The 21,019-nt window shown below is 25.8% G+C and overlaps 1 protein-coding gene across 1 annotated transcript in view; it reads right to left on the reverse strand.

Annotated features, from left to right (window-relative positions):
* The window catches only part of strn (striatin, calmodulin binding protein), a 42,431-nt gene extending 21,684 nt beyond the window's left edge, over positions 1-20,747 (reverse strand). The window contains exons 1-6 of the mRNA XM_073826352.1: positions 20,568-20,747; positions 14,688-14,791; positions 12,833-12,906; positions 10,433-10,514; positions 1,448-1,624; positions 56-191 (exon numbers count right to left, since the gene is read on the reverse strand). Of these exons, the coding sequence (XP_073682453.1) occupies positions 56-191; positions 1,448-1,624; positions 10,433-10,514; positions 12,833-12,906; positions 14,688-14,791; positions 20,568-20,747 (753 nt within the window). The remainder of the gene's footprint in view (positions 1-55; positions 192-1,447; positions 1,625-10,432; positions 10,515-12,832; positions 12,907-14,687; positions 14,792-20,567) is intronic.
* Positions 20,748-21,019: the final 272 nt, after the last annotated feature.

Here is a 21,019-nt window from a genome sequence, read left to right on the forward strand (position 1 = left end):
ACATGTTCTGGCTCTCGGTGTTTGTGTGATGGAGCGATTGTGAACATTAACTCACGGTGCTGAGGTCCATGATGGTCTTGTTCTGTCCCTCGCTGTCGTCATCCTCATCTTCATCGCTGAACTCTGCCGCAGCTTTCTCGATGAACTTGAAGGCTTCCAGCACCGTGGCGGAGTCCGACATCTCCCCTTTACTGCGGGTGCAATCCACAAACAAAATTAAATTAAGTTAAATTAAATTAAGAAATAAATAAAAGTTGATAGATATTCAATAAATTTAATAAATAATTTATAGAGTAATAGAGACTGATATATCTTCAGGAAGTATAAAATAAAATAAAATAAAAAGATAATACAGGCTAACATATCTTCAGGGAGATATAAAATAAAATAAAAAATAAAATAAAGCTAATAGAGACAGATATATCGTCATGGAGTTTAAAATAAAATAAAATAAAACAAAACAAAACAAAACAAAACAAAACAAAACAAAACAAAACAAAATAAAGCAAATACAGGTTGATATATCTTCATGGAATTTAAAATAAAATAAAATAAAATAAAATAATATAATAGAGGCTGATATATCTGCAGGGAGTTAAATAAAATAAAATAAATAAAATAAAGCAAACACAGGTTGATTTCTCTTCATGAAGTTTAAAATAAAATAAAATAAAATGAAATAAAATAAAATAAAGTAAAATAAATAAAATAAAGTAAAATAAAATAGAGCGAATACAGGCTGATATATCTCCATGGAGTTTAAAATAAAATAAAACAGAGCTAACAGAGGTTGATATATCTTCAGGGAGTTTAAAATAAAATAAAATAAAATAAAATAAAATAAAATAAAATAAAATAAAATAAAATAAAATAAAGCTAATAGAGACTGATATATCTTCAGGGAGTCTAAAAAAAATAAAAAATAAAATAAAATAAAGCTAATAGAGACTGATATATCTTCAGGGAGTCTAATAAATAAATAAATAAAATAAAATAAAATAAAGCTAATAGAGACTGATAAATCTTCAGGGAGTCTAAAAAATAAATAAATAAATAAAATAAAATAAAATAAAATAAAATAAAATAAAGCTAATAGAGACTGATATTTCTTCAGGGAGTCTAAAATAAAATAAAATAAAACAAAACACAACAGACTGATATATCTTCAGGGAGTCTAAACTAAAATAAAATAATAAAATAAAATAAAGCTAATAGAGACTGATATTTCTTCAGGGAGTCTAAAATAAAATAAAATAAAATTAAATTAAATTCAATTAAATAAAGCTAACAGAGACTGATATATCTTCAGGGAGTCTAAACTAAACTAAAATAATAAAATAAAATAAAGCTAGTATGCGCTGATCTATGGTCAGGGAGTTTAAAGTAAATAAATGAGCTAATACGGTCAGTGTGTTTGATTGTCAGAGAACAGAAGTGGGTCACTGACCCGATCATGGTGGTGGTGCTGTCCTTCAGCGAGGACGGCTCGGTCCCGTTCACCATGGGCTCTGTCCTCTTGTCTCCGGGTCTCTCTCCGCTGTCTCCAGCCAGACCGAGCAGCGCTTTGACCCGCTGGGATTTCACATCCAGGATGGTGTCAGTGTAGCCCACCTCCTGCAGGTACCTGAACGGGACACCACAAACATGAGCATCACCTACAGCGCATTCATCAAACGCTTGCACATTAACTCAGAGAAAAGGCCACTTTCAGATTATATTAGTACACTGAGTTAATATTTATACAAATGAATAAACTACAACTGCAACCGTGACACTCATGATCTCACAAAATTAAATTAAATAAATAAAAACAGACTTCACTTTCTATATATTTTCATATTTTCCACTTTCATTTTAATTTTAGTTAAGGTTTTAGTCATTTTAGTATTTAAGTTTTTTAAATTAATATTTTGAATTAGTTTCTAATTTTGTATTTTTGGTTTGATTTTAATTTTAGTTAAAGTTTTAGTAGTTTGAGTATCATTGATACACTATTATAGTTCTTATTAATTTTTTGATAAACATTTTTTATTAGTTTCTATTTTTTTTCCAAGCTTTTGTATGAGTTTTAGTTTAAACGCTTTAGTAATTAATATATAAAAAAGAGAATGTCCATGCAGTTTTTATTCATTTTGATGTTAGTTTTAATTTTAGTTATTTAGTACTTCAAATAATTTTGTAAAAAATATATATTTTTTTCAGTAAACATTTATTTAAAACATTTTGTATGAGTTTTAGTTTTAGTAATTTTATTGTGTTTTTGTAAAATGTCTATACAGGTTTTATTAATTTTAATGTAAGTTTTATTTTTAGTTATTTACTACTTAAAATAAATGTTTAAAAATTATTTTTTTTCAGTAAACATTACAACTTTTCCCCCATTTGCACAATAACGCAAATCATTTTTTTTAAATGTTTTATTTCAGTAAACATTTATTTAAAACATTTTGTATGGGTTTTAGTTTTAGTAATTTTGTTGTGTTTTTGTGTTATTTATTTTTAAATGTCTACAGTTTTTATTTAGTTTTAATTTTAGTTATTTAGCATTTCAAATAAATTTTAATTTTAACAAATAAAGTTTAATTTCAGTTACTTCAAATATATATATATATATATATATTTTTTTTTTTTAACAAATATTTGTTTCAGTAAACATTTATTTAAAATAATTGTTTTTCATTTGCATAATTAAAATATTTAAAAAATATATTTTAGTGAACATTTATTTAAAATATTTTGTTATCGTTTTAGTTAAAGCCAATAACCTCAAAATAGAAGCATGATAAGCAGTTTCCACGCATATCAAATGCTGTTTTTCATTTTCTACACGCAACACACAGTTAATCCTCGGCTCTGAGAGAGAAGCGTCCATCAGTTCAGTCAGTCCGTCAGCGTATGGATCACATACCTGCAGTAAACCCCACAAACTGTGCTAACACTCCTGCGGTCTGAAGTCTGGAACACAGCGCTGGACTAAATCTTTAGCAGCAGTTTAAGAAGAAAACAAGAGAGAAAGAGCGAGAGAGCGGAGCGTGTGGCGTCTCTCTCTGTACCAGCCTCTCTCCAGGCACAGGAAACTCAACCAGACCAACAATCCCGCATTCATCCAGCCTTACTGTCACTGACACACACACACACACACACACACACACACACAGACACACACACACAGACACACAGACACACAGACACACAGACACACACACACACACACACACACACAGACACACACACACAGACACACAGACACACAGACACACACACACAGACACACAGACACACACACACAGACACACACACACACACACACAGACACACAGACACACAGACACACAGACACACACACACACACACACACACACACACACACAGACACACACACACAGACACACAGACACAGACACACAGACACACACACACACACACACACACACACACACACACACACACACACACACACACACACACACACACACACACACACACACACACACACACACATCTATCAAAGGCATACCACAGACTTCTATTGTTTTTATATAAAGCTAATTAAATAATTACAATTAAACTGATTAACTCAATTGTACCGCTAAAAGAAGGTTGTATAAAATTTGAATTAAAATATTATGTAAGAATCATTTTCAGGGTTTCTGCAGGATTTTTAAGCTCAAATGTAAGACTTTTTTAAGACCTGCACAAGTAAAGCGGAGTAGGGCAATGTCTATAGTTCCATATTAAACTGTAAAATGACTGTAAAAAACATAATTTACAGTTCAGATACAAGTTTTCACAAAAACAAAAGGTTTTGTAAAATGATAAATTTTCATTGTAGACTTTCCATTTTTAAGAAGAGCATTACATATATTATATTCATTTAATTAATTATCGATTAATTATTATATCAATTAAATAACATAAATTAGGGCTGTGCAATATTGACAAAAAATTAATTTTTTTCTTAAAAATGATCGATAACGATATTAAATATATTAAATGAACAAAATTACAAATGACTTGAAATGAATAAACGAACTGAAATAAAAGAAAATATTTAATTTTTTTTAAACTTTTTATTTTAGCTGCTTACTACATCAATATATTTTAGAAAAACTAGAAATGAAATAAAAATAACAAAAACACAATAAAAAAATTTTTTTTAGTTTACCTAACTAAACTTTAGTTTGAGTACTAAAATTGAAAAACTAAAATAAGAATTAGATATATTTAAATAAAAAATAATAAAATAACAAAAACACAGTAAAACACAATACAACTTCTTAAAGTTGAACTAAAACTGAAAATATAAAAAGAAAACCAATAAAAGCCCCACAAATACAAATTATTTGAAATTAATAAACATGATAAAAAAAATAAATAATTTAGCTGCCAAGACATAATTTCTCTTTTTTTTTTGTTTAACCTGAAATACTAAAATAACTAAAAATGAAACAAAAATGAATAAGAACTATATCAATATATTTTACAAAATCTAGTAATAAAACTTACAAAAACGCACAACAAAAACAGCTGAAAATAAAATTGTTATTTATTTAGTTTAACTATATAAATAACTGAATCTGCAACAAAAATGAATAAGAACTAAAAATAACAAAAACACCATAAAATGACTAAAAGCTTTATTAAAATTAAAATTAGAAAATAAAATATAGAATGAACTAATAAATTAATTAATTTCATATTATGAAAAAAAAAAAAAAAAAAAAAAACTATGGAAGTCAATGGGCACCAAAAAACAAAAACATCATAAAAGGACTAAAAGATAGAAGAAAAAACTAGCTCAAAATATTAATAAAGGTAAAACAGCATATTAATAATACTAAAATAACACTGCACTCAAAAAGGTTGTATGTGTTACCCAATGAACACACTGTAATGAATGGATGGATAGATAAATATGTAAATTAATAAATGAATTAATAAAAAAAATCAATGGGCACCAAAAAAAAAAAAAAAAAGAAAAAAAAAATCAAAACTAATAAATTAATAAAAATACATATTTAACTATAAATGTGACCCAGGACCAGAAACCAGTCGTAAGGGTCAATTTTTATCATCTGAAAAAAAAAAAAACAAGCTTTCCATTGGTGTGTGGTTTGTTAGGATAGGACTATATTTGGCAGAGATACAAAAAAATCTAACTACTGAGAAAAATGCCTTTAAAGTTGTCCAAATGAACTTCTTTGCAATGCATATCACTAATCAAAAATTAAGTTTTGATATATTTACAGCATGAAATTTACAAAATGTCTTCATGGGACATGATCTTTACTTAATATCCTAATGATTTTTGGCATTAAAGAAAAATGGATAATTTTGACCCATAATAATGGACTATTATTATGAAGTGTTGATTGTCTTTGAAGCCGTGGCGCGGCAGTCCTGTGATCAGAGGTGTGAGTTCATCTGAGTTTCAGGATTACAGTTCGAGTGCTAAACCTCATCAAATCAGTGCTGACTGGGTTTGGTTACGTCACGCCTCATCCGTGTTTTCCTTCTGAATGCCGGAGCTTGAGCTATTCAACAATCAGTATCTCACCGCCATGAGCCGCCGCAGCTGGAGATCAGCAGATGTATCTATATATCTATATTTAGATGGAGAGTGTGGAGGTGTGGAGGAACTTGATGATCGGTGTGGGAGCGACCTGAACCGTGTCACATATAACACTAACACAACGCAATTATCCTTCTGTTTCATGTCTTTACTCTTAACTGTGCTTTTAAAATGGATTAGAATTAGATTAAAATTATGTTACAGTTTTTTCGTTTAAATTTATATATGTGACCTTGGACCAAGTGGCACTGGCATATTTGTAGCAAAAGCCAAAAATACATTGTATGGGTCAAAATTATCCATTTTTCTTTTATGCCAAATATCATTAAGATATTAAGTAAAGATCATGTTCCATGAATATATTTTGTAAAACTTTTTAGGTGATTTAAAGGCGATTTTCTCAATATTTAGATTTTTTGCACCCTCAGATTGCAGATTACTGTAATTAAATAATAATTACAGTAAAAAAAGTTTTCATTATATATTTCGTCTTTATTTTCATTTTTCTTTATGTGCTTTTGTCATTAGTTTTTTTTTTCTTTTTTTGTTTATATATTTTTTAGTCTTCATTTTCATATTTATTAAATTTTTATTCATGAGATTTTGTGATTTCAGTTTTTTTTTTTTTAGTTCAGTTTTAGTTTTTATGGTTTTAATATAAGTTTTAAAACTAAGTTTTAGTTATTTAAATATAATTTTATTCAGTTTGATTTTTATTTATTCCACTTTTCGTAATTTTATTATTTATTTTTAGTCTTCATTTTCATTGTAATTTATGTGGTTTTGTCATTTCATTTTTTTTGTTATTGTTATTTGTTTTTAGTTACTTTTAGTTTTTATAAAATTTTATTCAGCTTGATTTTTTAAATTCCACTTTTTGTAATTTTATTATATATTTCATTTTCAGTTATGTGCTTTTGTCATTTCAGTTTTTGTTTTTTGTTATTTCTTTTTAGTTCCGTTTTAGTTTGTTTTTATAAAAAAAATTCAGCTTGATTTTTATTCCACTTTTAGTAATGTTAGTATTTTATTATATATTTTTTAGTATTCATTTAGATTTTTTTATTTGCTTTTGTCATTTCAGTTTTTTTTAAGTTCAGTTTAAGTTTTAGTCTTTTATATAATTTTATTCAGCTTGAATTTTTTTATTCCACTTTTAATAATTTTAGTATTTTATTATATATTTTTAGTCTTTATTTTCATTTTATTTCCTTTTTTAATTTCAGTATTTTTTTGTTCAGTTTTAGTTCTAGTTTTTTATATTTTTTTCAGCTTGAATTTCTATTCCTGTTTTAGTATTTTATTGTATATTTTTAGTCTTCATTTTTATTTATGTGCTTTTGTCATTTCAGTTTTTTTTTGTCATTTCTTTTTAGTTTTTGTATTTAATACTATTCAGCTTGAATTTTTTTATTCCACTTTTAGTAATTTTAGTATTCTATTATATATTTTTAGTCTTCATTTTCATGTGCTTTTTATTTGTCATTTCAGTTTTTGTTTCTTTTGTCATTTTTTCATTTCTCTGTTTTTATATAATTTTATTCAGCTTAAATTTTTTAATTTCACAATAATAGTAGTTTTTACACGTATTTATTTTCAGTTTCAGCACATTTTTCTTCTACTATTGTTATTTTATATTTATTATATTTATCATTAATTTATTTTATATTCATTTATTATTTTATTTCAGCTTTTTTAAAATAGTTTTAGTTAACAATAACAACGTTGGTCATAATCACAGCAGAAAAATAAAAAATGTCAAATATAATTTTATTCAGCTTGAATTTTTTTATTCCACTTTTAATAATTTTAGTATTTTATTATATATTTTTTAGTATTCATTTAGATTTTTTTATTTGCTTTTGTCATTTCAGTTTTTTTTAAGTTCAGTTTAAGTTTTAGTCTTTTATATAATTTTATTCAGCTTGAATTTTTTTATTCCACTTTTAATAATTTTAGTATTTTATTATATATTTTTAGTCTTTATTTTCATTTTATTTCCTTTTTTAATTTCAGTATTTTTTTGTTCAGTTTTAGTTCTAGTTTTTTATATTTTTTTCAGCTTGAATTTCTATTCCTGTTTTAGTATTTTATTGTATATTTTTAGTCTTCATTTTTATTTATGTGCTTTTGTCATTTCAGTTTTTTTTTGTCATTTCTTTTTAGTTTTTGTATTTAATACTATTCAGCTTGAATTTTTTATTCCACTTTTAGTAATTTTAGTATTCTATTATATATTTTTAGTCTTCATTTTCATGTGCTTTTTATTTGTCATTTCAGTTTTTGTTTCTTTTGTCATTTTTTCATTTCTCTGTTTTTATATAATTTTATTCAGCTTGAATTTTTTAATTCCACAATAATAGTAGTTTTTACACGTATTTATTTTCAGTTTCAGCACATTTTTCTTCTACTATTGTTATTTTATATTTATTATATTTATCATTAATTTATTTTATATTCATTTATTATTTTATTTCAGCTTTTTTAAAATAGTTTTAGTTAACAATAACAACGTTGGTCATAATCACAGCAGAAAAAAAAAAGTCAAATATAATTTTATTCAGCTTGAATTTTTTTATTCCACTTTTAATAATTTTAGTATTTTATTATATATTTTTAGTCTTTATTTTCATTTTATTTCCATTTTTTATTTCAGTATTTTTTGTTCAGTTTTAGTTCTTGTTTTTGTTTTTTTCAGCTTGAATTTTTATTCCTGTTTTAGTAATTTTTTAGTATTTTATTGTATATTTTTAGTCTTCATTTTTATTTATATGTGCTTTTGTCATTTCAGTTTTTTTTTTGTTATTTCTGTTTTATATAATTTTATTCAGCTTGAATTTTTTAATTCCACAATAATAGTAGTTTTTACACGTATTTATTTTCAGTTTCAGCACATTTTTCTTCTACTATTGTTATTTTATATTTATTATATTTATCATTCATTTATTTTATATTCATTTATTATTTTATTTCAGCTTTTTTTAAATAGTTTTAGTTAACAATAACAACGCTGGTCATAATCACAGCAGAAAAATAAAAAATGTCAAATATAATTTTATTCAGCTTGAATTTTTTTATTCCACTTTTAATAATTTTAGTATTTTATTATATATTTTTAGTCTTTATTTTCATTTTATTTCCATTTTTTATTTCAGTATTTTTTGTTCAGTTTTAGTTCTAGTTTTTGTTTTTTTCAGCTTGAATTTCTATTCCTGTTTTAGTAATTTTTTAGTATTTTATTGTATATTTTTAGTCTTCATTTTTATTTATATGTGCTTTTGTCATTTCAGTTTTTTTTGTTATTTCTTTTTAGTTTTTGTATTTAATATTATTCAGCTTGAATTTTTTTATTCCACTTTTAGTATTCTATTATATATTTTTAGTCTTCATTTTTATTTATATGTGCTTTTTATTTGTCATTTCAGTTTTTTTTGTAATTTCTGTTTTATATAATTTTATTCAGCTTGAATTTTTTAATTCCACAATAATAGTAGTTTTTACACGTATTTATTTTCAGTTTCAGCACATTTTTCTTCTACTATTGTTATTTTATATTTATTATATTTATCATTAATTTATTTTATATTCATTTATTATTTTATTTCAGCTTTTTTAAAATAGTTTTAGTTAACAATAACAACGTTGGTCATAATCACAGCAGAAAAAAAAAAGTCAAATATAATTTTATTCAGCTTGAATTTTTTTATTCCACTTTTAATAATTTTAGTATTTTATTATATATTTTTAGTCTTTATTTTCATTTTATTTCCATTTTTTATTTCAGTATTTTTTGTTCAGTTTTAGTTCTTGTTTTTGTTTTTTTCAGCTTGAATTTTTATTCCTGTTTTAGTAATTTTTTAGTATTTTATTGTATATTTTTAGTCTTCATTTTTATTTATATGTGCTTTTGTCATTTCAGTTTTTTTTTTGTTATTTCTGTTTTATATAATTTTATTCAGCTTGAATTTTTTAATTCCACAATAATAGTAGTTTTTACACGTATTTATTTTCAGTTTCAGCACATTTTTCTTCTACTATTGTTATTTTATATTTATTATATTTATCATTCATTTATTTTATATTCATTTATTATTTTATTTCAGCTTTTTTTAAATAGTTTTAGTTAACAATAACAACGCTGGTCATAATCACAGCAGAAAAATAAAAAATGTCAAATATAATTTTATTCAGCTTGAATTTTTTTATTCCACTTTTAATAATTTTAGTATTTTATTATATATTTTTAGTCTTTATTTTCATTTTATTTCCATTTTTTATTTCAGTATTTTTTGTTCAGTTTTAGTTCTCGTTTTTGTTTTTTTCAGCTTGAATTTCTATTCCTGTTTTAGTAATTTTTTAGTATTTTATTGTATATTTTTAGTCTTCATTTTTATTTATATGTGCTTTTGTCATTTCAGTTTTTTTTGTTATTTCTTTTTAGTTTTTGTATTTAATATTATTCAGCTTGAATTTTTTTATTCCACTTTTAGTATTCTATTATATATTTTTAGTCTTCATTTTTATTTATATGTGCTTTTTATTTGTCATTTCAGTTTTTTTTGTAATTTCTGTTTTATATAATTTTATTCAGCTTGAATTTTTTAATTCCACAATAATAGTAGTTTTTACACGTATTTATTTTCAGTTTCAGCACATTTTTCTTCTACTATTGTTATTTTATATTTATTATGTTTATCATTAATTTATTTTATATTCATTTATTATTTTATTTCAGCTTTTTTAAAATAGTTTTAGTTAACAATAACAATGCTGGTCATAATCACAGCAGAAAAATAAAAAATGTCAAATATTATGCAATTATAGTATATGAATTTGTGCAGTTGTGTGTGTGTCACTCACTGTCTGAGCAGCTGTCGTCCTTGTTTCCAGCTCAGCTGACTGTTGGGTGGTTCAGGAAGCGCCTCGTTCTCATTTCCGTCATCTAAGGGTCAAAGGTCAGACACAGGATGACAGACACTCGTCACTCACAGTATATTTGCACATGAGCCGCTCACATCTTCCTGTCGGACCACATTCTCCTTCATTATTACAGACTGCAGAGACAAACATTGTTTTACAATGACGTCCGTTTGACATGAGTGTTTGGTTTGTTTGTTTCAAAAATCTGGCCTAATGTGTAGAAGTGAACCACTACTGACTAGAACAAAGTTTGGACTAAATTCTCATGATTTCTAAAGGCTTTAAATCAGTTTATAGAGAAATATAAGTGTGCTGATCACACACGTTCCTCCACTAGTCTTCAAACGTGTCCCAGAATGCACCTGATGCTTTCAGAGCTTTCATGATAAAGAATGAGCAGATGTGTCCAATCTTTTGCCTGCTAGAGTATAATTTGATTATTCTAGTATTAAGCAGGGCTGCGTAATCAAGGTAAAACGGAAATCACAATTTGGCTTAGTGTGATTATTGCATTTTTTGGAAACACATGTTGTGCCAAACATCTTCAGACATAACGAGAAGCTTTAAGGTGCCCTGCGGATTTTTATCAAAACTAAATAAAATTATACAAATTGATCAGTTAATATTAGCACTGAAATTGTATACTTGCAAAAAAAAAAATAAAAAAAATAATATATATATATATTTTATTACTATTATTCAAGTACTTTTACTGCAATTAAAAAATAAAACAATTTCATGAAAAATGTAAAAATATAATAATAATAATAATACAACAGCAATATTTAAATTATATTCATTTAATATTTTTTACATTTTTATTTGGTAGTACTACTAATAACAATCTACAAACAAGTATAGCAAATTTAGATTTTTAAAAAATCATATCAAATTACAATTGAAATGTAAAAAAAAAATAAATAAATAAATAAATATAAATATAAATATAAATATAAATATATATATATATATATATATATATATATATATATATATATATATATATATATGTTTGTTTTTATTTAGTAATTTTCATTTTTTGTAATACTACTACTACTAATAATAATAATTATTATTATTGCCAAATTGCACAGCCTTAAAAACTATACATTTAATTATAATATTTATATTTATAATATAAATTTAGTAATCTTCTTATTTTTATTATTATTATTATTTTTGGCCAAATTGTACAGGCCTAAAAACAAGCACACTTATTATTATTATTATTATTATTTTTTAATCACACATCAAATTGCAGTCAAAATGCTAAATAAAATAATAAGAATTATTATTATTAATTATATACAATGAAATATTATACTAGTATTTAGTTTTTATTTAGTGATATTTAATTTTTAATTTAATATTAATTTACTATTTTTTTTACATTTTTATTTAATACTAATAACAATAATAATAATACTCTTAATATATCAAATCACCAAATTTCTGCCAAAATGTGAAGCTCTACGTACGAGTACAGCAAACCTGGATTTTTAGAAAATCATATCAAATCACAATTGAATATATAAAATTATTTTTTAATTTCAGTGACATATTATAGAAATATCTATATATATATATATATATATATATATATATATATATATTTAGAAATTTAGTATTAATTTTTTTTTGTAATAATAATAATAAAATAATAATAAGAATTATTATTATTTTTTATTATTTGTGGCCAAATTGTGCAGCCCTAAAATAATTTTTTTTAAATCATGCATCAAATAGCAGTCAAAATGCAAAATAAAATAATATTTGTGTAAAATAACATAAAAATAAAATAAATATTGTTATTGTATAAAATTATTTTTATTTCATAGTAAAATATTATGTATTACACACACACACACACACACACACACACACACACACACACACACACACACACACACATATATATATTAGTAATTTTCATTTTTTTATTAATAATAATAAAAACAATAATTATTATTATTATTATTGACCAAATTGTGCAGCCCTAAAAACAAGCACAGAATTACAAAAAAAAACAAAAAACACTTTTTTAATATGATGCAAATGTCAAAACGCTAAATAAAATAATAATTATTAAAATTTCTTTTTTTTTTTTATTTACTATGGAATATAATGCTAGTATTTTGCTTTTATTTAGTAATATTCTTATTTTTATTTATTAATAATAATAATAATAATAATAATAATAATTATTATTATTATTATTATAATTTTTATTATTTATATTTATTTTTTTGGCCACATTGTGCTGCTTTACAAGCAAACACAGAAAACCTGTAAATAAATGTATAGCATGTATGCTCGTGATGTTGACGAGGGAGGGTTTACCGGAGTCGTAGCTGGGCGGCTTCATGTCTCCCTGGTTGAGCTCCGTCCCGTACTTCAGCTTGTGGTATTTGGCCCTGCAGAGGAGAGACAGGTTCAGCTTGTGTTGCCACGGCGACAGCACCTCGAGTCTCGCACACGCGTGTGGGACGACGCTATAAATTCACTCAATGTGAGAAGTCTTGATGGGATCCAACAGCACAGGAAATCAGACTGAACTCTAGGAATCACCTCACATTACTCAAACCGAATGCTTTCAGCACAAACATTCATGCATTTACACCGAATCTGATGCTGTCACACAAATTAATAATCATCTGCATGAGTATCTGGATTTTGCATATACACTGTCATTCATTTGAAAGCAATATACACCTTGCATTAAAAGATAACATGGGCAGGATATGTTTAAAAAAAAAAAAATACCAATTTAAAAAATAAAATAATAATAAAAAATAAAATCGATTTCCAAAAAAATTTATATCCACATTCTTGATTTAAAGACAAAAGACTGAAAAACGAATAAATCATCACAGATAAACTGATGCACATCCGATAGTTAAGTTGCAACATCGTTTATTAACAATATTAATTTGACTTTTTAAATTAAATTCATTATTTTTTTAAACATTCATTTTTTTATGATTACATTTAAATTATTTTTTAAAATGTTTAAATTAAGCGTTTTAAAATATGTATTCATTTTTATTTTTTAGAATAGTAAAAAAAAATTTTTTTATATAAATATTTTTATTTTTCAATATTTTTTTGTGTTGTTTAATCCAGTTAATCCAATTAAGTGTTATGTATGTATATATACAATTATCTTCATTCATTTTAATGACTGTTAATTGTTTAAACAAATTATTTTTTAAATATATTATCAATTTTCACTTAAATTTTAATGTGTATATTTATATATATATAAATAAAATCTAAATATTTTTAATATATTTACACATTAATATGTAATAATATTTTAATATATATTTAATTTATATATTTATATATATATATATATATATATATATATATGTTTAAATTTTAATGTGTTTGTGTGTGTGTATATATATATATATATAAATATTTAAATTGTAATTTTTATATTTTTGAAAATATTTATTCATTTTATTTAATTGTTCAAACTTAAATTATTTTTAAATATATATTCTTTTTTTAATTGTTTAAATTTGAGTGTATATAAATATATAAATATGTATATAACATTCTTTTAAAATATTCATTTTTTTTTTTTTAAATTGCACTTTTTCATCCAAGTAATCTGAGAAAAAAATTGTTTTAATAAATTAACACAATAACAGCTTTTGATTTAAGAAGACGACGTAAAACAGCAAATCTAGTATTATTTCACAGATAGATCCCAAAGTCAAATTAAATGATCTTGTTTCGGAGTTATAAAACAGACAGCAGTGACGCACATCAGCTGAATTCAATATTAATGCGCCGTTGCTTGGTAACTGTAAACAGCGAAACTAAGAAGCTGTTTCTTGATGTGACAAAAGGAAAAAACCCTGTCAGAAAGCGCTGTGTGTGTGTAATCCAGCTGTATGAGGACTGAACAGCAGCTACTGTCGCTGATTTAGAGTCCGTCATTAACTTGACGTCCAGCGTCAGCTCATGCAAAGCTGCAGTGGATGCGTTTTCTGAGGTTTCCCTGCATCTGAATGACAGAGGGACGTGTTTAATTTGAGCCCAGAGACAGAGAGAATCATGGGAACTCATCATCAAATAAACTTCAGACGCTCCCTGCAATCAGGCTACAGCACTCCTATATTCACACAGACACTGATGTGCGGATCATTCAAGTGTGTGTGTGTGTGTGTGTGTTTATACTGACCGTTCCTGTTTGAGAGCGTATTCCAGCATCTTTATCCGTCTCACCAGGTCCTTCTTCAGGTTTTCCTGGCCTTTCCTCTCGCCCTGCAGGAATGCAATCTGAGCCTGCAAGAAAAAAAAAAAAAACATATTTGTTACTGATACAGAGCTAGAAATGTGTCTAGAAAGAATGATTTTCATCACTTGTATGGGTTTGGAGGTGCAATTCGTTACAATTTCAAAAAGAAACAATAATTTGCATGAAGACATTCCTGTGAAAGATTATGACATTATTTTAATTGACAACTAAGCACACATATATAGATATATAAATAAAAATATAATTTTTTTCTGTTTTATTATTTTAAAAACAGAAAAAAAGTAAATAGAAATAAAAATTAATTTTAAGTTAATTTAATTTATAATTTATGCTGTTGTTTAAATGACAATTGAGCACTTTTTTCCAAATTTTACTTACTGTAAGTGTATAAAATTTTATATGTAATTATAATAAAAAAAATATATAAAATAAATAAATAAATAAATAAATAAATAAATATATATATATATATATTCATGTGAACTTAAAAAAATTATATAAATATATATATATATATTGAAAAAGAGAATTAGATGTAATAAAAATAAGTTTTTTTCTATATATATATAAAAATAATATAAAAAACTTATTTTTATTACATCTAATTTTTTTTTCAATTTAATTCATGCTGATTAAAAAAACTAAACAAATACAAATAAAATAAAAAAATAATGATTTTTATTACACTGTAAAATATGATTTTTTTAATAAATGGCATTTAAAAATAAAGAATAGAAAATGTAAAAATATTAATCAAATAAAAACCCTGAAAAAAATATATAAATAATATAAAAAACTTATTTTTATTACATCTAATTTTTTTTCAATTTAATTCATGCTGAAAAAACTAAAAAAAAAAAAAAAAATACAAATAAAATAAAAAAATTATGATTTTTATTACACTGTAAAATATGATTTTTTTAATTAATGGCATTTTAAAATAAAGAATAGAAAATGTAAAAATATATTTATCAAATAAAAACCCTGAAAAAATAGTTTTATTACAAAAAATGAGATTTTTTTTTTCAATTAATCAAATCTTTACAATTAATTAATTTAATAAAAAAAAAATTATATATATATATATATATATATATATATATATTTGAAGAAACAGAATCAAAAAAATAAAAATACAAAAGATGTTATTTTAACTGACTATTAAGCACTAATTTAATTAATGCTGATATAAAAAACCTTAAACTTTAAATAATATAAGTAAATGATATAAAAAATAATTTTTATTTAATTCATGCTAATTAAAAAAATAAAAATAGAATACAAAATGAAAATAATAATAATTTTATTACACTGTAAAATGTGATTTTTAAATTCATGCTATTTTAAAATATATAAATAAATAATAGAAAAAATTAAAATAGAATAAGAAAATGAATGATTTTTCAAATAAAAACATAATACCAAAAAAAAAAAAAAAATACTTAATGAAAATTTTCATTACACTGTAAAAAAATGATCAGTTCAAATTGTAAATAAAACATTACTGGAGTGCACTGATACCACTTCAATGTCATCTTTAATTCATTGTGTTACTTGCTATTTCTTTGTGAATTTCTGAAAATTAAAAAAAAAAAGTTTATATCCCTGCTGTACAGACGATACAGAAATGAAAGCATGTTATAAATGTTCACATGCACTTGATTTTCATTTAAAGTAAAATAGATTTGCATCTGAACTGAACCGAAACCAATTAAACACTGAAGAGCAGCAGCGACAGAAACATGTTTCCCTGTGTTTTTCTCTGAGTTTTCCAGGAATGTCTGGAATTCGTCTCTAAATGGCACTTTGGGCAAACGGCCCGTTCATAATGCAGGAAGTCCATTAACAAAGTCAGTTCATGACAGAAACACAATCAGATCAACAACATATATATTTATAATTCACAGCAACATCATAGTGATGAAGGAGGCCGTCATTCAGAAGATCTCTCACACACACACACACACACACACACACACACACACACACACACACACACACACACACACACACACACACACACACACACACAGTAATACGATGGGAACCAAGGCCAGATCGAAGCCTGCATAACACGGATATTTGCACACTGGAATGTTGATGAAGATGTGGAAAACATCCCAGTATTCTCAGCTCACTGCTGGACTGAAGTGCTTTTTGCAAGTATATAATTGCAATTAAAGTATACATCAGATGTTGTATGTGTTGTATCAAACTGAAATAGACAAAATTTGGTCTAGAAAGAATAATTAAAATATGCATTTTAAAAGAAAAAATTAAGATATTCTTTTTTATACAGATACGTTTTTTATCGCAAATGTTAATTAATATGATGCAAAAAAGATAATTTTATTTGAAAAGTAAATAGTAGTATGTGTTGCACTAAATTGAATTAAATTTATGCAGATTAAAAAAAATAAATACATATTTATATTTTTACTTTTTTCCCCAAAAGAATGTATTAAAATAAAATATTAAATGATTTTATAAAATCACATAAAAATATTTTTATTTTTTAAAAATGAGAAATGAGATAAAGTAAACTAAATTTCTAATTTTAGTTCAGTTTAAATTAAAAGTACTAAAACTAAATAAAATAAAGCTAAAAAAATACAATTATATAGGCATTAAAAAGAAAAAAATATTAAAATAATTCTAAAATATTTTATAAAAATATCAAATTAAATATATAAAAAAATTAAATTAAATTAAAAAGAAATTAGATTAAAAAAGGAAAATGTATTTCAGCTAGCTGCCAATGTAACATTTCTAATTTTAGTTTTGTTTAAATAGTATTGAAGTATTAAAGTATACTTGAAGTATTTAAACAAAATCAAATAAAGCTAAAAACTCAAATTATATAGGCATATTTAAAAATAACAACAAAATTACATTAAAAATAAAATATAAAATTTTTAAAAAATATAAAACTAAACTAAACTAAATATATTTTAAAAATGAGGAAGAAATTAGCTTTTAAAAAAACAAAAGTAAACTTATTTAATGTCAGCTAGTTGCCAATTTAAATGTTCTAATTATAAAAAAATAAAAAAATAAAACCAACAAAAATGATATTAATAAAATATAAAATGATTTCAGAAAAATATAAAACTAAATAAAATAAAATAAAAATGATAGGGGAATTCGTAAAAAACAAACAAACAAAAAAACTAAAAATATAAAACAATATATAAATTATGTTTAAAAAAATGTATATATTTTTTTATTACTTTATCAGATGAGATTACTGAGAATGCAAACTTGAATTATGTCTCAAGAATTTTAGAAGAAAATGCCAAGCAAAAAATAAAATAAAATCTAAGCAAAAAAAATCTTAATGCCCCTAAATAGGCTTAATATAATTTACATTTTTTCCTTGAAACATGAGCTGGAAACTTCATGAGCTTCCTCTATGGACGCAGAGAACTGACAAACTGCATTATTTTAAGCATGTTTAAATCCCTCTGTAATTGACAAAACATGCTAAACATCCTCAGGTAAGTGTAGAAACACACTTGAAGTAAACTCAGAAAGATTTCAGCCCTGAAACAACTTACACACGACCTCTTGACTTCTCAAAACAGATCCGATTAAAGCGACTCTAAACCGGTTTAAGATCAGAGCCGGTTTAACAGCTCAGAAAGAACATCGTCTAATGACAACCAATCAAATTACTCGTTCACCATCACTACTTCCTGCCAAATACACACTGATCTCCAACATGAACAACAGAAGCTGTAACTCACACAGACGGATCCGTACGTGTGTTTCACTGTCAATTCTAATGAGATTTCATCATGAAAGCAGGCCGAACTCAATAAAACTCAATCTACAGACATTAATGTGCTCTACTCGTCTGCCTCGTCTTTATTATCATTCGGCTACTTCTGTCTTTCCTTGTGAGTAACATATTGCTTCAGTGTTTCAACCAGTAATGTCTATCATTTTAATTCAGCTTTAGTTATTTTAGAATATTAAGTTAAAGTATTGGCTGGATGCAAAGTTCCAATGTTTGGTTTTCAATCAGTTGAAATTGATCAAATTCAACAATCTGAAACTGGAGCCTAATTAAAATCCCCATATCTCTGGGACTGAACCATGTAAGGCCATGAAAATTAGGATTCAAAAAGAAAAGTTAATTAAGAACTAGAATCTAAAATCATATTACAATATAGTTGATACTTCTAGAGTTACAGGCATGCAAACTTTGGAAAAAGAATATTTATGGCACTCCGACTGGTATGTTCAATGCAGGTGTTTTGACAGAAAGAAATGAGATACATCTCTAGTTTCAACATTATTTGCTCTTCAGATATTACGCTTTAAAAGAAAAGAAGTGTCATTATTTTTTCAAACTGACTCTCATTTGGTGTTTGACCACTGATAATGTGTACAATTTAATAATATACCCCTGGAGCCATATTGAAATTCCAATATCTTTGATACAGAACTATAAAGTGCCTTAAAAACGAAGATGCTAAAAGGAAAGTTTGTTAAGACCCAACATCTAAAAGGGCATTAAAATACCTTTAATACTTTTTGAGATACACACACAAACTTTGGAGTAAAAACCTGAAAAGTGCTGTTTCCCCATTTTTGAATGGTCACCATTGGCACATAATGCAACAAAGATTGTTAAAGTCAACAGATTTTACTAATAGAGCTAACAATCTCTGTGTAAAAGTAACATTATGATGCTGGCATCTTTCTAAAGTAATTTTTACCCCCCTGTAATTTGGCTCTGAATCTAAGGTGAAAATTGCCAGTTTGACCTCCATCCACAAAACAGTGGATTACTCAGTAAATATTCATCCATGACTTTTAATATTTTGGCTTTCATCACTACACGATTACCTTTCTTCAGAAAAAATATTAGCAAAATCAAACATTTAAACTGGGGACCTCTGGTTGAGTTGACAGGGATTGACCCTATGGCAATATTTTTGATACTTCTTGAATTATAGGTACAATTTAATGATTTACCCCTGGAACCATATTGAAATTCCAATATCTTTGGAACAGAACTACGCAGTGCCTTAAAAACGAAGATGCTAAAAGGAAAGTTTCTTAAGACCCAACATCTAAAAGAGCATTAAGATATCTTTAATACTTCTTGAGTTACAGGCATGCAAACTTTGGAGTAAAAACTTGAAAAGTGCTGTTTCCCCATTTTTGAATGGTCACCATTGGCACATAATGCAACAAATATTGCTAAATGGCAAAATAGTGGATTACTCAGTAAATATTCATCCATGACATTTAATATTTTGGCTTTCATCACTATACATGTCTATATTTCTTTAGAAAAAAATATTAGCAAAATCAAAAATTTGAGCTGGGGACCTCTGGTTGAGTTGCAAGCATGTTAATTGGAGATTCAAGAGATTTCTGCAGGAAACACCACAAATATGAAAAAACTGGGCCATAGTGAGTCATACGGGACAGCCGTGGGGAATGATGGGAGAAATCCTCGTCACACGAGGAGCTAAACATAAGAAATGCCACTGAAGTAGTCAGCCATTAAAGCGCATTTGCATTTCCTTCAAGTGTGTCGACGACCTCGATAACTACAGCTTTAAACGCCACACATGAGAGGCGGTTAGTGAGACTCGAACCCTCAAACTCTTTAATTTTAAACAAATGTCTCCGGCATCCCGGGGGGTGATTCCAGCGGAGGCGTCTTTTCCCAAAAAAGGCTAGCTTGTATTTTCTCGCCGGAGGAAGTGAGAGAGATTAGGAGCGCCCGAGAGCAAGAGAAGCGTCTGAATTCAGAAATAGTTCAGTGACGTCGGCGCGGCCCACTCGCCTCCCCAGAGGCGTCAGTTTGACATGCCTGCAGAGAAACACTGGAGCCCGACGGAGCGCAGCCGAGAGAACGGAAGACAGTTCACGCACTGATGCCACCATCATCATCATCATCATCACCGCCGCTGCTTCACTGTCAGCTCTGAAAACAACAAAGATCTGCGCAGGATTTGACATCTGGCTGGTTCTGCCTTATTATCAATGATTGAAAAACTGGTCTGTTTACACCAAAAGTGATGCAAAGTACTGATAAATATTACTAAATGATTTATTACTGAAACCTTAGTGTAAAGACATTTTTACAAAGCAAGTATAAAGTTCTTCAAGATTCTTTGCAATTATTTGTAAAATTGATAAGCAATTTCTGAGTGAAAATAAGCTTTCAATGCAGGGTTATTATCCTAAAAATACTACAAATAAATAAATAAATATTAAAAATGGCCAAATAT

Source organism: Garra rufa, chromosome 20 (assembly GCF_049309525.1).
Source record: "Garra rufa chromosome 20, GarRuf1.0, whole genome shotgun sequence".
NCBI lineage: Eukaryota > Metazoa > Chordata > Actinopteri > Cypriniformes > Cyprinidae > Garra > Garra rufa.